Below are 14,627 nucleotides of genomic sequence, written 5' to 3' on the forward strand. Positions count from 1 at the left end.
AGGTGCTTGAGATATTGCCCAGATGAGAAAGAAAATAAATAAATGATTAATAATGAAAATAAATAAATAATAATCATAAAAAAATTAAATAGTTCATCAATTGGCTAATGGAATACATAAACCACCACCATTTCATCCGAATCTGTAACTTAAATTTTTTAAATTAATTGTCATTCATCGAATAATTAAATAATTAATCGATGAATTAATTAATCAATAAATCAAAAATACCCTTTACAGCCAAATCACTTGGTCATTGTCATGTCCAATTTATCAGCTTCCTCGCTCAAAAGGTACCTGATATATTGCCCAGATGAGAAATAAAATAAATAAATAATTAATAATGAAAATAAATAAATAAGAATCATAAAAAATTAAATAATTAATCAATTCGCTGATAGAACACGTAAACCACCACCATTTCATCAGAATCTAACTTTAAAAAAAAAAAATTTTTTTAGTCATTCATCAAATATAATTAATCGATTAATTGATTAAGTCATTAATCAATAAAACAAAAATAGCCTTTGCAGCCAAATCACTTGGTCATTGGCATGTCCAAATATCAGCTTCCAAACTCAAAAGGTGCCTGAGATAATGGCCAGCAGAGAAAGGAAATGTATCAGTACTTAATTAATCGCTAATAATTAAAGAACTCATCAATTAATTGATTAATCAAAAAATAAAAAATGAAGTTTTTGACAAAGTATTTGCTCACTATTGTGCCGAAATTTCAGCTTCCTAGCTCAAAGGATGGCTGAGATATAGCCCGGACAAACAAACAAACAAGAAGACGTCATGCGCAGCACGATACTTGCAAAATCCCCCCCCCCCCCCCCCCCAAAAGTTTTCCAATGATGCAGCGAATTGTCCATTTCATGAAGATTAAAATTTACAATCTTGATCAAAGCTCGGGTCAACAGGATGAAAAGTGACGATTTTTTAGATGAAAAATGATGATTTTGGAAGGTTGACCTTGAGTTGACCTTTGACCTTTTGACCTCAAAAATAGTTAGTTTCCCTATTTAGTGACTCAATGTGCAAATGCTGTTCAATTTTCAAGTCAATCGGATGAAAATTGAGGACATTAAAAATTTGGCCTATCTTGACCTTTTGGCCTATGTTGACCTCAAAAATAGATGGTGGTTGAATTCAGTGACCATATATATAAATCCTCTTCAAAGTTCAAGTCAATCAAATGAAAATTGGTGATTTTCGAAATTTGGCCTATGTTGACCTTTTGGCCTGTGTTTACCGAAAATATAATACGTGGTTGAATTCAGTGACCAGATATGCAAGTCCTCTTCAAATTTCAAGTCAAGTGGATGAAAATTGAGGATTTTAGAAATTTAGCAAAGTTGGTGACCTTTGGCCTATGTTGACCTTTTGACCTATTTACCCCAAAAACAATAGGCTTCTTGCTTTTGACCAACTATCATTTGGTGAAGTTTCGTGAAGATCGGTTGAAAATTGTGACCTGCAGACCGGTGACAAACAAACAGACAAGCAAGAAGACGTCATGCGTAGCACGATACTTGCAAAACCCACCCTCCCCCACCCAAAAGTTTTCCATTGATACAGCAAATTGTCCATTTCATGAAGATTAAAATTTACAATCTTGATCAAAGCTCGGGTCAACAGGATGAAAAATGATGATTTTGGAAGGTTGACCTTGAGTTGACCTTTGACCTTTTGACCTCAACAATAGTTAGTTTCCCTATTTAGTGAGTCAATGTGCAAATGCTGTTCAATTTTCAAGTCAATCTGATGAAAATTGAGGATATTAAAAATTTGGCCTATGTTGACCTCAAAAATAGATGGTGGTTGAATTCAGTGACCATACATATAAATCCTCTTAGAAGTTCAAGTCAATCAAATGAAAATTGGTGATTTTAGAAATTTGGCCGATGTTGACCGTTTGGCCTGTGTTTACCTAAAATATCATACGTGGTTGAATTCAGTGACCAGATATGCGAGTCCTCTTCAAATTTTAAGTCAATTGGATGAAAATTGAGGTTTTTATAAATTTGGCCTATGTTGACCTTTTTGCCTATGTTGACCTCAAGTATGCTTGGTGGTTGAATTCAGTGACCATACATATAAATCCTCTTAGAAGTTCAAGTCAATCAAATGAAAATTGGTGATTTTAGAAATTTGGCCGATGTTGACCGTTTGGCCTGTGTTTACCTAAAATATCATACGTGGTTGAATTCAGTGACCAGATATGCAAGTCTTCTTCAAATTTCAAGTCAATCGGATGAAAATTGAGGATTTTAGAAATTTGGCCTATTTTGACCTTTTGCCCTATGTTGACCTTTTGGCATATGTTGACCTCAAAAATACTTGGTGGTTGAATTCAGTGACCAATTATGCAAGTCTTCTTCAAATTTCAAGTCAATTGGATGAAAATTGAGGATTTTAGAAATTTGGCCTATGTTGACCTTTTGGCCTATGTTGACCTCAAGAATACTTGGTGGTTGAATTCAGTGACCGGATATGCAAGTCCTGTTCAAATTTCAAGTCAATCGGATGAAAATTGAGGATTTTAGAAATTTAGCAAAGTTGGTGACCTTTGGCCTATGTTGATCTTTTGACCTATTGACCCCAAAAACAATAGGCTTCTGGCTTTTGACCAACTCTACCATTTGGTAGAAGTTGAAGTTTCATGAAGATCGGTTGAAAATTGTGACCTGTAGGCCGGTGACAAACAAACAAACAAAGAAACAAACAGACAAACTGAACCACAAACACAACCACAAACACAACCGACCAATATACTTGAAAAATCTTCGATTTTGCAAGTAACAAACAGACAGAACCACAAACACAACCGACCAATATACTCGGAAAATCTTAGATTTTGCAAGTAACAATAAAGCAAGAAAACAAACAACCAGAGTGAAAACTGAATACTCCCTTACAGCGGGCGTCATTGCCGAGCCCCCTTCGGTGCCTGGCAATGACGTGATGCAGCGCCTGGAGGTGGCAGAGGAAAGGAGCTGTGTACAATAGTACAAGTATTAACAGCTGCAGGCATTTTGAGGTAGCACAAGTATGAAAACCGACTGGACAACCCTCCCATCCACTTTCTGAATAATCCTCTCCAAGAAGTTCTGTCACTCAAGCTTTTGGGTCTCACTATCTGCCATGATCTTTCCTGGGAAAACCACATTTCAAATCTGGCCTCCAAAGCCAGTCGCCGACTGGGCATCCTCCGTCGTGCAAAGTCCTTCCTTGGCACACCTGAGCTCCTCACCACATACAAGGCTTTCATCCGCAGCTCAATGGAGTACTGCTCTCCCCTCTGGGCCGGTGCTCCTGCCTCACACCTAGCTCGGCTTCACACTGTTGAAACCAAAGCGTTCAGAATCATTGGAATCTCCCGCGATGAAGCTATCTCCGAGGGCCTTTCACTCACTCACCGCAGGCAGGTTGGTGGTCTTTCCGGCTTCTACCGACTCCTCTCCGGCCTTGCTCCCCCAGCTCTCTCTGGGCTCTGTCCCCCAAATATTCCTGTAGGTCGCACAAGATCTGCCTGCAACCCTCTTATGGTTAAACTGCCAAAATCAAGACTTTCTGCTCACCTTCACTCTTTCATTCCTCTTTTCTCCCGCCTCTAGAACAAACTCCCTCACTCTCTTCAATCCCACTCATCCCTCCAGGTCTTTAAAACAGCTGTTCACCACCATCTCTTATCTTCCCCCATCCAAAACCTTGATCTTTTCTACCCCCACTAATTTCACCCCAAATCCACTTTTTTGAAATACCAACTTCTTTCCTGGAAGTCCTTGGTGTCCTTGTGTTTTATATTTCTCCCACCCCCTCCCCCTTCCCACGCCTCCTCCCCCCAAGCCCTCTCCCTCCCACACATCTCCCGATGTCCCTGCTCTCAAATGTTGTGTTTGTGTCTATTTTGTCTCTTTTTATATATTTTGTTTGTCTGTTTGATTTTTTTTTTTGTGATAAATGTTAGCTCTTTCATGAGCCTCGATTCTGTATACAAAAAAACCAAAAAAAAAATCCCAACAATACAAGCTCATTTCAGCCGTTGGGCTGGTTTCATCACTTATTGGGAAATCGTCAACAATAGTATAGATGGAGTGCTGTTTTGTGGAGGAACTCGGGCCCTGCAGTCTTCATTTATTGTGCAACGCTTGGCTATTGATTTGCAGCATTGTTGGAAGTCTGGCTGCTTGGAATTCTGGCTCATGCACGTTAGAGCAGGAATTAAAAAAATTTGTTTGTGGTGCCGGGATTGACTCACCTACTCCAAGAAAGGCAATGCGGGATCCTAAATGTGCAACAACTAAGGCTAGGTGAAGGGACACGCAGTTTAATATTAATCCTTGGGAGGGTGCACACTGATGAATTCTCAGCATGCGAAAAACGAGGATGGCAGTTTATATGCGTTTCTTGATTTGAACTCAGGCTAGATAGCTCAAAGATGTGTGTGCATACTTCGAAGGTATCTTGCCAACCCAGTCCTTTTTCTCCCCACTCCTCAACACAACAACACATACTTAGATTAGATCCTTAGATCTTTAGATTTTCTCCACTTACTGACACTTTTGATCCTTTCCACTCCCCATATAATTCCGTCACATGTCTCAGCTTTGGCCTATTCATTGTCAATCTGTTAACCTGCCATGCTCTCAATTAGTTTTTCATGAGAGTTGACGTTCGAGCCAAAAAAACAACAACAACTGGTCACATGTTGGATCGGAATTGTGTGTAATTTCACAAATGATGCAGGTTGGGGAGGAAACATTTTTCTTGCCTTCTCTATTTTGTTGGTTGTGATTTTGGGTAATGGCCTTCTGCTTCATTCATATGCAGCACTAGGCTGCGAAGTGGCATCACTGGTTGAGGGCACGGCTGTGCTGCTGATACAATGCCCTCTGCTGGTTAGCGCCAGTATTTGGAAATTGGCCATGGTGCTGGCGATAGCTCGCCTACGCTTTGCGAGGGACACCGTGGGATCGGTAAGGTCCAACAACGAATGGTTGTAGATGGGATGCCCGTTTAATGTCCATCCGAGGGATGGCACACACATTCATGGATCACCCTGCCTATGAAACACCGGGATGACAGTGTATAGCTGGGTTGGGATTCAAACCCAGGCTAGACAGCTCAGAGGCGAGTGTGCATACTCTAGGTCTAGGCCGTCCTGTCAGCCTGGGTGACGGTGAAATTCCCACTGTAGTTGTGGGGTCAGAAGCATCTCGTAACGTTGAGGCAGTTTGTACAGAACGTAATATCTTGATCTTGTAATGCTTTGACACTTTGCTATTTCTGTGTGGAAATGTTTTATTTCCTCTCTTCAAGGAAGACCCCAAATCAACGATTTTATTGCAATATTTATTTGGCTATTGAGTCTGGAACCAGCTATGCATGTGACACAGTACTGGCTGCAAATAATAAAAGTTACTTTTTCCAGATGTATTTGTGAAAGTGGAAGTGAAAACCGAGGAAGACATTGATGTCCACCTGGATCTACCAGAACCAAATGACTTTGAAGCTTCTTTCTTCAAGAACCAACCCCATGAAGGTTACCATCATTGCTTGCACATTTTGCTTTGGACAGTTTGATGAGGAACTCTGGTGTGAAGGGAAAAAAAAGTGTACGTTTTAATTTAATTGCTTAAAAAAATAACCACGATGGTAGATCAGTATCTCAAACATCAATTGTCCACTTTATCATCCGGTGAAATACTAAACCAACAATAATGTACGTTGTTGTATTCTGTTATCCTTAATTTGTACTATTGTCAATTTAATTGAGCTTTAATTGCACACACTTTTTATTGATCTATTTTACTTGTTTATATAAGGAACAGGAAAAGAGGACAGAGAGAAAGGGAGGAAACTGTAATCTGATAATAGGGTTGGGTTGGGTGTGATTGACGTGTGTAGATAATATTGTGGGGAAGTGGATGGGATTAGATGGTGGTGAATATGTACATTTATATACTAGTGGGTTATGCTTATACATTGTAAGCCATAACGAATCATGCTTCATACGTAGGCACATGGTAAATAGAAGATTTATGATAATAGGCAAGCATCACGGACCTCTTGATTTTTTAATTTTTAATTTTTATTTTTTTGTATACAAAGTCGAGGCTCGTGTAAGAGCTAACGCATTAAATATAGAAACATAAACGGACACATAAACATATTGTTACGGAGTCGGGGGTTGGCGCTCCCCTTATCAAGGGGGGGTTAATCCTCTTTTATTTTAAGCTGGCCACCCCCCAATCCTGGAAGCTATGATGCTCCTTCCGGTCGGAATTAGCTAGGGTGATTTGTCAATGAAGTCCCAAATACCTACTTACTAACCCGACCGTAAAGCAGGGAAATAACTCCCGCTCGGACCGCGGATAGGATGGTAAATGCCGAGCGGTTAGCGAGCCGCGATCCGAGCCGTTAACAACAAAACTAAACCCGATCCTGAGCGGTTCCGAAATCGTGCCACAGGTACTCAATTCAAAGAAAGGACGGAGGCGATCGGATTAGGAAAACCAAGAAAGAACAAGGGAATTTATTTACAAACCCAAAAAGAAGAGGAAAGGGAAAGAATGTACAAGAAGAAGAAGAAGCAAAAGGACACAGGGCAATCTTATCTATACAGTCTTAACTTACAACCCCGGACAAACAGACACACTCACACGGGATGGTAGCTGGTAGGGGAGGAAGGTCCAAGCAGATGTCCAGGCTCCTCGTCCGGTCCCGACTCGTGCCGTGGTGGTGATGGAGGCAGGCCGGCAGCGCGCCGCGTGTCGTTGACCACGAGCGGACGTTACATATATCGGGGGGACTGGGATGCGGCGTACGTAATACGTAGTTCGTGCCAACGCTCTCTCTCTCTCTCTCCCGATCAATGTTCGTATCACAGGCAGTTCGTATCAAAGGCAGTTCGTATCAAACGCAGTTCGTATCAAACGAGCTCCCTCATGCAGTTCCTCAAGTCCCCAAGTCCCCTGCACAGTCCGTAAAAGGGCTTCGCGCTTGCGCTTATATAACGCGCTCACAGATCAAACCACGCCCGCCAGTGAGCTCACCTCAGCCCTGGTTGGTTGGCGAGGGCTCACCGGCTCCGCCCTTGATGGTGAGTTGACGTGGCCACACCTTGTTCTTGGTGCTCCGCCCCCTTCTTCCCCGAGCTTGACCACGTGGGCAATGGCGTTTGGAGCGAGCGCTAAGGTGACGAAGGCTCAATGCAGCGAACGATGCCGATCAACTCACGTGACAATTTGGGGAGACAAGCCCCGACTGTCGGGGCGCATAATGGCATAGCTTAGAGAGAGAGATTGGAAAAGAAGCGAATGGGGCCTATCTTATTTGATTAATGCAACGCAGATTCAACTATTGGGAACACAGCCTTAACTAGACACATAATAAGGAAATAACTGAAAGTCCTATGGTGTCCTACGTGTTGCTGTGGCCTAACTATGGGTGCGACCTTTAACCTTTTAAATGATGGAATATTTACAAGAATTATTTACAAAAGTGAGGTTTCTAAAACCGCAACACTGCACCCTCCTTTCCTCTAGGCCCTGACCGGGCCGAAACAATTTTAACTTAGTGTGACACTTAGGTGTGGTTACCCTCTACTTTTAACCTCACCCTGAGTGCGGCAGTTTTAACATTAAATATGTCCCGCTTGCTGCGTTGCATTCTACCTAACAGACTCATGCCCACAGACTAACCGAATTGTGGAATTATTTTGAAACTACACATAAAGCCGGTGGGGAGCATTATTTACAAAACACTACTATTTTGATTATTTACAACTACAACCCAGGACCTGTCTTTTGTGGGAAGAGATAAAGATCTTTTGAAAAGAGGAAAAATACCACACTGCACTGCACTGATACACCATCCCATATGCACCAATATGCACCAATAATAAAAATGCACCAAAAGCACCAAAAAGCACCATCATGGAAAAATGCACAAAACAAACATTTTTAAAAATAATAAATGATGCCTTCTGATGTCTTCGCTTGTCTGCTGGGCCGATGCTTCTGGTTGTCTTGGTCTTCTTGCTTGCTGTTATTTATAATAAGAAAGGGCACAAACCGCGTCCGCTTTTTATTATTTCTGGCCAGCAGGGCCAACGTAGGTGGTCCACTGCATGGCATAGATGCCACTTTGAAGCATAGTGGTCCACAACCAGATACCGCTGACAACAATGGTCGGTCCCAGCAGAGATGCTAGGCCACAGTACGTGTGGTCCATGAGTGGTGCTAGGCCACAGAACGTGTGGTCCATGTGTGGTGCTAGGCCACAGAACGTGTGGTCCATATGGTGCATCAGTGCAGGCCGGAGGCACCAAGGGTGCAGCTGCACATCTGTGGTCACCTGCACACTCCCCCTTCACCACCCCGGGCACAAAAGAACAATGGTTCGTGAGTGGGGGAAGGAGGACAAGCAAATCAGCGGGGAAGGGCGCAAGGGTACACATCAATACAAGGTAATGCAACATGAAGGGCGCTGGAGAGCGAGCGGAGAAAGCTCGTCCCTCGCGTTCATCCCCCCCCATGTCACCTAACCTACCCTTGCCCCTACCCCGTATTTACACAATCTACACATTTACAAATTCCGTCTCTACTGTCTCGTCCCCCATATCTCCCCTAATGCCAAATTCGTCACCAATCCCTCCTAAGGAGGAAGAGATGGAATACAAACAATGTCTCACCCACGTCGAGATGCGTCTTACATTCCAAATATTTGCACAAATATGGTGTGGAGTCTTATCACCTCGGTGAGTGGATGCAGATGGTGCGAAGAGACTTTCATCCTAGCTATACTTCTAAATGACATTAACACTTTTTACTCTACCCGGGGTCTTACCCTGCCAATCCATTGGCCATCATTAAACTATGTGGTTCTAAAAACCAATTCCCATTGATCATACTGTGGTGCTCACCAATTTGGGGTCTCACTCCCCCAATTCTTCTCCCTGTGCCCTCGCACAATTTTGGGGCTGGGTCATGTGGCTCACCAGCAGGTCCGCTCACCTGCACACCTCTGCCACTGCAGTTGCCACCCGAGCTTACCTATCTCCTCACCCTAACCTACCTGGGGAAGGCCCTCTGGCTCCCTTACCCCACTAATGCCCCCTCTGGCATCGGGCTACCCGGGTCCTCCCTCGGGATGCACGGGCCCCACTGAACTCTACCTGGCTCCCAGAGCCTACCTGCGGCCTCACCTGGCCGACAGACTACAAGTGGCGGAGTGCTCAACCAACCACACTCACTAACAGGCCACATGCCCAGCCATTCCACTTCACTCATGCACCAATCCAAGCAGTACTCTGCTACTCTCGCACCACAGTTGTCAATATCCAACCACAATTTACCTACTCCCTCTACCTACTTTTAAACTACCCTACCCGGATACTCGTGAAGGGGTCCATCCTTCCCCCATCCACTCTTTCGCACCATACACTCCACGCCACATATTCCACACTCCCACTCCACACCATTCATTCCAGACCATTCATTCCAGACCATCTATTCCACACAACCATTCTCCATACACCTGTACTTCTCCAAACCAGCATTCATGAGCATTGCCTCAAATTCCTCACCAGCACTACGAGGAATCTCATATGCAATGCCTCATTTCATCATGCTCACCACAAACACACTGCATCATTTAATCTACCTGGTTTTCCCTCTAACTTAGTGCCTCCCTGTCATCCCTTATACTATGCACATCCCTCGCCATTATAATCCAACTACCCTACTCCACGTCCCCACTACCTGTACAATGTCACTACTTAAATCTTGGTCACCTATGGTCATCTTTCTAGGTCCCTAATCATTATCCTAACCCTCCCGGGCTAGTTTGTACCGCCAATCCCCATAAAACTATAGCACATGTGCCCAGTAGATACGATGTGAGGGATGGTAGAACTACCATCCCTCTACACCGCATACCATTCGCCATCACTATCACTATTCGTTCACTACTCTGAGCCTCTCGGGGAAATACATTTTTTACAGCTCGGCTTCGAAAAGCCGAGCAATGCATACGGTGGTCTGTCTCCTGCAGGTTGGGTCCGTCTGGCATTCGGATTCAGGGGAGGAGGTTTTGTCGGGCCAAGGCTCCAGGCACCATCCCTACGCAGGGCCTTGCGCTCCCAAGCGCGTTTGCCCAGCCTTCCCCGGCCGGAGCACCACCACCACAAGGGTGCGCCGCTCCGAACCCTTCTCCTTCCCCTCGAACCGGGCCGATTGCCTTGCTTGGCAAAACGCGGCACCGACCGTGCAGGGCGGGCCCCTGCCCGAATCGTGCACGGCGCTCCGTGCAGGAGCGATGTGGCTACGATCCCGGCCGGCCCCCGCAGCACACAAAGAACACCGTGCCCCGAGAGCTCGCGTCGACTATACGTCAGCCTGAACGCTGTCCCGGTTAGCGTTGATGCTCCCCTCGCTTTCACACACCATGCGTTACGTTTCCTATTCATACAGCCCGGCGCTCCAACGCCTCTCGTGCATCCCATACATTCTACTACTGCACTGTCTCGTGCACACTCTTCCGCTCCACACTCAGGTGCACACCACTCGCTGCTCGCACACTCCTTTGTTACACACACCTCCATTACGCCCTCCGTAACACTCCCGGGTGTGCACTCTATTGCACACCCACTCAGCGCACACCTACCCACAGGTGTGCAATCCCTCGTCGCACACCCAATGATGTGCTCTGGTGTGCTCTCCCGTACACTCGCCACAACCAACTCAGGTGTGCACCCTCGCACACGCTCCTCATTCATCTCCATCTCACACTCTGTGTCACTCCTATACTCTGTTACACACTGACTCTCCGGCGCGCACCTTTTCCTCACACGCGCGCCATTTCCATTAACACAGCGCACTACGGACCTTCCACAACCGCCCCGGTTACGCTGGGATCCCAAGCACGCGAAAATTCTTTTTGCGCTAAACACTTTCCCGCAAAATCTTTTATCACCATATACAGCCCGACTCACCTTGGCGCTTCCTCTTTTTCGCTCCTGCACCACCTGCAAACTTTAATTGGGGTTAAGCACGGCATCATGATGTGGATACAGACTTTGCACATTTCCCATTTCTTCCTTCCGCGAGTGCTTTTCTAAGTCCGCCGTCTCTCCAATTTCCACTATTTGTTTGATTTTAATTCCTTTATTCAGCACGACGACCGCTGGCGCTAATAAAATCAAATTCTCTACTTCGGCGGTCGCCGGCTTCCCCATAACCCGGGTCGCGATCTCTACCCCGGTCCACGTGACTTTGCCTTGCTCAACTTTGCTCAACCCGCGCTCTTCTCGCCGCATTACCTCATCGCGTACAAATGCGACCTCCTCGCTCGCCCCGCGGTCAATTTCCCTCTCAACTTCCCTTGTCTCGTACCTGGCTTTGTCACTCGCCAACCCCTCATTAATTTATCGGGCTTGGCCACCCATATCCTCCAATTGACCCCCTAATGTGTGCTCTAATCCCCCCAATTTGGTTTCTAACCCCCCAATTTGGCTTCCCAATTGCTCCCCCATTCTACTTTCCATTCCCTCACTATCGGCCCTCATTTCTCCCATCTCTTTCCTCAATCCCCCAATTTGGCTTCCCAATTCATTTTTTAATCCCCCATTCCCCATTTGTATGGCTGCATGAATCTGCGCCATGAGGTCCTGCACATTCATCCCCCCGATTTGCACAGCGGGCACGGCACTCGTCGCCATGTGCGAGGCGCCGCCATTTTGTGCGCCTGCAACCCCCTCTACTGCACCTTCTTCGTTTTCCTCCTCCATTACTCCCACTTCCTCCCTGGGGTCCCGGGTTGACTCTAACTCCTCTTCTACCCCCTCATTTTACCCCACCGGCATCCGATCGCCTTGGGTATCCATGGCACGACTATAATTTGGACGTTCAATAAAATTTTGGCCGCTCGTAATTTTTGACCAAAATTTTTTTTTTTCAGATATAAAAAATTTGGTTCAGGTCCAAATCCCACTCCCCGACGCCAACTGTTACAGCCAATAGCACAATTGGTGTCCAAAATTAGGTCTACAAAATTTAGTCCCAGGTTCTAAATCCCACTCCTGACACCAATTGTTACGGATTCGGGGGTCGGCGCTCCCCTTATCAAGGGGGGGTTAATCCCCTTGTCTTTTAAGCTGGCCGTCCCCCAATCCTGGAAGCTATGACTCTCCTTCCGGTCAGAATTAGCGAGGGTGATTGGTCAATGAAGTCCCAAATACCTACTTACTAACCCGACCGTAAAGCAGGGAAATAACTCCCGCTCGGACCGCGGATAGGATGATAAATGCCGAGCGGTTAGCGATTCGCGATCCGAGCCGTTAACAATAGAACTAAACCCGATCCTGAGCGGTTCCGAAATCGTGCCACAGGTACTCAATTGAAAGAAAGGACGGAGGCGATCGGATTAGGAAAACCAAGAAAGAACAAGGGAATTTATTTACAAACCCAAAAAGAAGGGGAAAGGGAAAGAATGTACAAGAAGAAGAAGAAGCAAAAGAACACAGGCAATCTTATCGATACAGTCTTAACTTACAACCCCGGACAAACAGACACACTCACACGGAATGGTAGCTGGTCGGGGAGGAAGGGCCAAGCAGATGTCCAGGCTCCTCATCCGGTCCCGACTCGTGCCGTGGTGGTTATGGAGGCAGGCTGGCAGCGCGCCGCGTGTCGTTGACCACGAGCGGACGTTACATATATCGGGGGGACTGGGATGCGGCGTCCGTAATACGTAGTTAGTGCCAACGCTCTCTCTCTCTCCCGATCAATGTTCGTATCACAGGCAGTTCGTATCAAAGGCAGTTCGTATCAAACGCAGTTCGTATCAAACGAGCTCCCTCACGCGGTTCCTCAAGTCCCCAAGTCCCCTGCGCAGTCCGTAAAAGGGCTTCGCGCTTGCGCTTATATAACGCGCTCGCAGATCAATGCGCGCTTCATCAAACCACGCCCGCCAGTGAGCTCACCTCAGCCCTGGTTGGTTGGCGAGGGCTCACCGGCTCCACCCTTGATGGTGAGTTGACGTCACCACACCTTGTTCTTGGCGCTCCGCCCCCTTCTTCCCCGAGATTGACCGCGTGGGCAATGGCGTTTGGAGCGAGCGCTAAGGCGACGAAGGCTCAATGCAGCGAACGCTGCCAATCAACTCACGTGACAATTTGGGGAGAAACAAGCCCCGACTGTAGGGGTGCATAATGGCGTAGCTGAGAGAGAGAGATTGGAAAAGAAGCGAATGGGGCCTATCTTATTTGATTAATGCAACGCAGATTCAACTATTGGGAACACAGCCTTAACTAGACACATAATAAGGAAATAACTGAAAGTCCTATGGTGTCATACGTGTTGCTGTGGCCTAACTATGGGTGCGACCTTTAACCTTTTAAATGATAGAATATTTACAAGAATTATTTACAAAAGTGAGGGTTCTAAAACCGCAACAATATAATAAAGGGAGTGGGAGACAAGAGGGAGAGAGAGAGAGGAAAACACACCAGCACAACAACAGTAGAGAACAAGGACATTGAGATATCTGTGGAAGGGAGAGGACTGGGGTGGGGGAGGGAGGAGGGCAGTGGTACATTGTATAAAACAAGTGGACACTACTAAGAATTACAGGAATGAAGTTGGAGATTGAAAAAGGTGGATTTGTGGTGTATTAACGGGGGTAGAAAAGATAAAGCTTTTGGATGGGGGAAGATAAGAGATGGCGGTGAACAGCTGTTTTAAAGACCTGGAGGAAGGAGTGGGATTGAAGAGAGTGTGGGAGATTGTTCCAAAGGCGGGAGAAAAGAGGAATGAAAGAGTGAAGGTGAGCAGAGAGTCTGGATTTTGGTAGTTTCACCAGAAAAACGTTGCTGGTAGATCTTGTGCATCCTGAAGGAATATTTGGGGGACAGAGCACAGGCAGAGTTGGGGGAGCCAGGCCGTAGAGGAGTTGGTAGAAGAAAGAAAGTTTCCATGGATACCATAGTAGGAGAGTTTGGTGAGCAGAGCAAGGTGCCAGACCGTATCGAAGGCACATGATATGTCAAGGGAGACGTCTCCGATTTCCTGTTTGACCATTGAGGACCTCCATACATTGTTGAGACAGTAGAAGCAGCATGTCCAGAGTAGAGTGACCTGGTCTGAATCCAAATTGATGATCCGAGATCAAGCCATTGGAGAAGAGGAAGGATTTGATGTCAGAAGCGATGGTTGATTCCATGACCTTGCTGATTATTGGGAGCAGGCTGATTGGTTTGTAGTTGCGAGGATCTGTTCGAGCATCTTTTTTGTGTAAAGCTGTAATGTTGGCTGATTTCCAAGCAGATGGGTGAAGAGAGGGTGAAGAGAACAGAGAGAGGGTGAGATAGCGTGGCAGAGCAGGATTTTAGGATCTGTGGGCTGATGCCGTCTAGTCCAGTTGCAGAATCAGAGTCCAGGTTTGACAGAGACTTCTCCACCTTGTCAGGAGAGGACACATAGTCCAGCAGCAGCTCCGTTTGACTGGGTAAGGTGGGTGCAAAGAGCGATGGGTTTGGGACACAAGATTTTGAGGCAAACACAGAGTTTAGGCATTCAGCTTTTTCATGTGTGGTGTCAGCTGTTCATCCATCCTGATAT

At 45.9% G+C, this 14,627-nt stretch overlaps 1 protein-coding gene across 7 annotated transcripts in view; it reads left to right on the forward strand.

Annotated features, from left to right (window-relative positions):
- LOC137427323 (uncharacterized) overlaps nt 1-14,627 on the forward strand; it is a 112,431-nt gene that overhangs the window by 6,151 nt on the left and 91,653 nt on the right. For all 7 annotated transcript variants that reach the window (XM_068116742.2, XM_068116744.2, XM_078778387.1 and 4 more), the window contains exon 3: nt 5,438-5,548. In XM_068116742.2, the coding sequence (XP_067972843.2) occupies nt 5,438-5,548 (111 nt within the window). The remainder of the gene's footprint in view (nt 1-5,437; nt 5,549-14,627) is intronic.

Source organism: Myxine glutinosa, chromosome 5 (genome assembly GCF_964187855.1).
Source record: "Myxine glutinosa chromosome 5, kmMyxGlut1.1, whole genome shotgun sequence".
Classification (NCBI taxonomy): Eukaryota; Metazoa; Chordata; class Myxini; order Myxiniformes; family Myxinidae; genus Myxine; species Myxine glutinosa.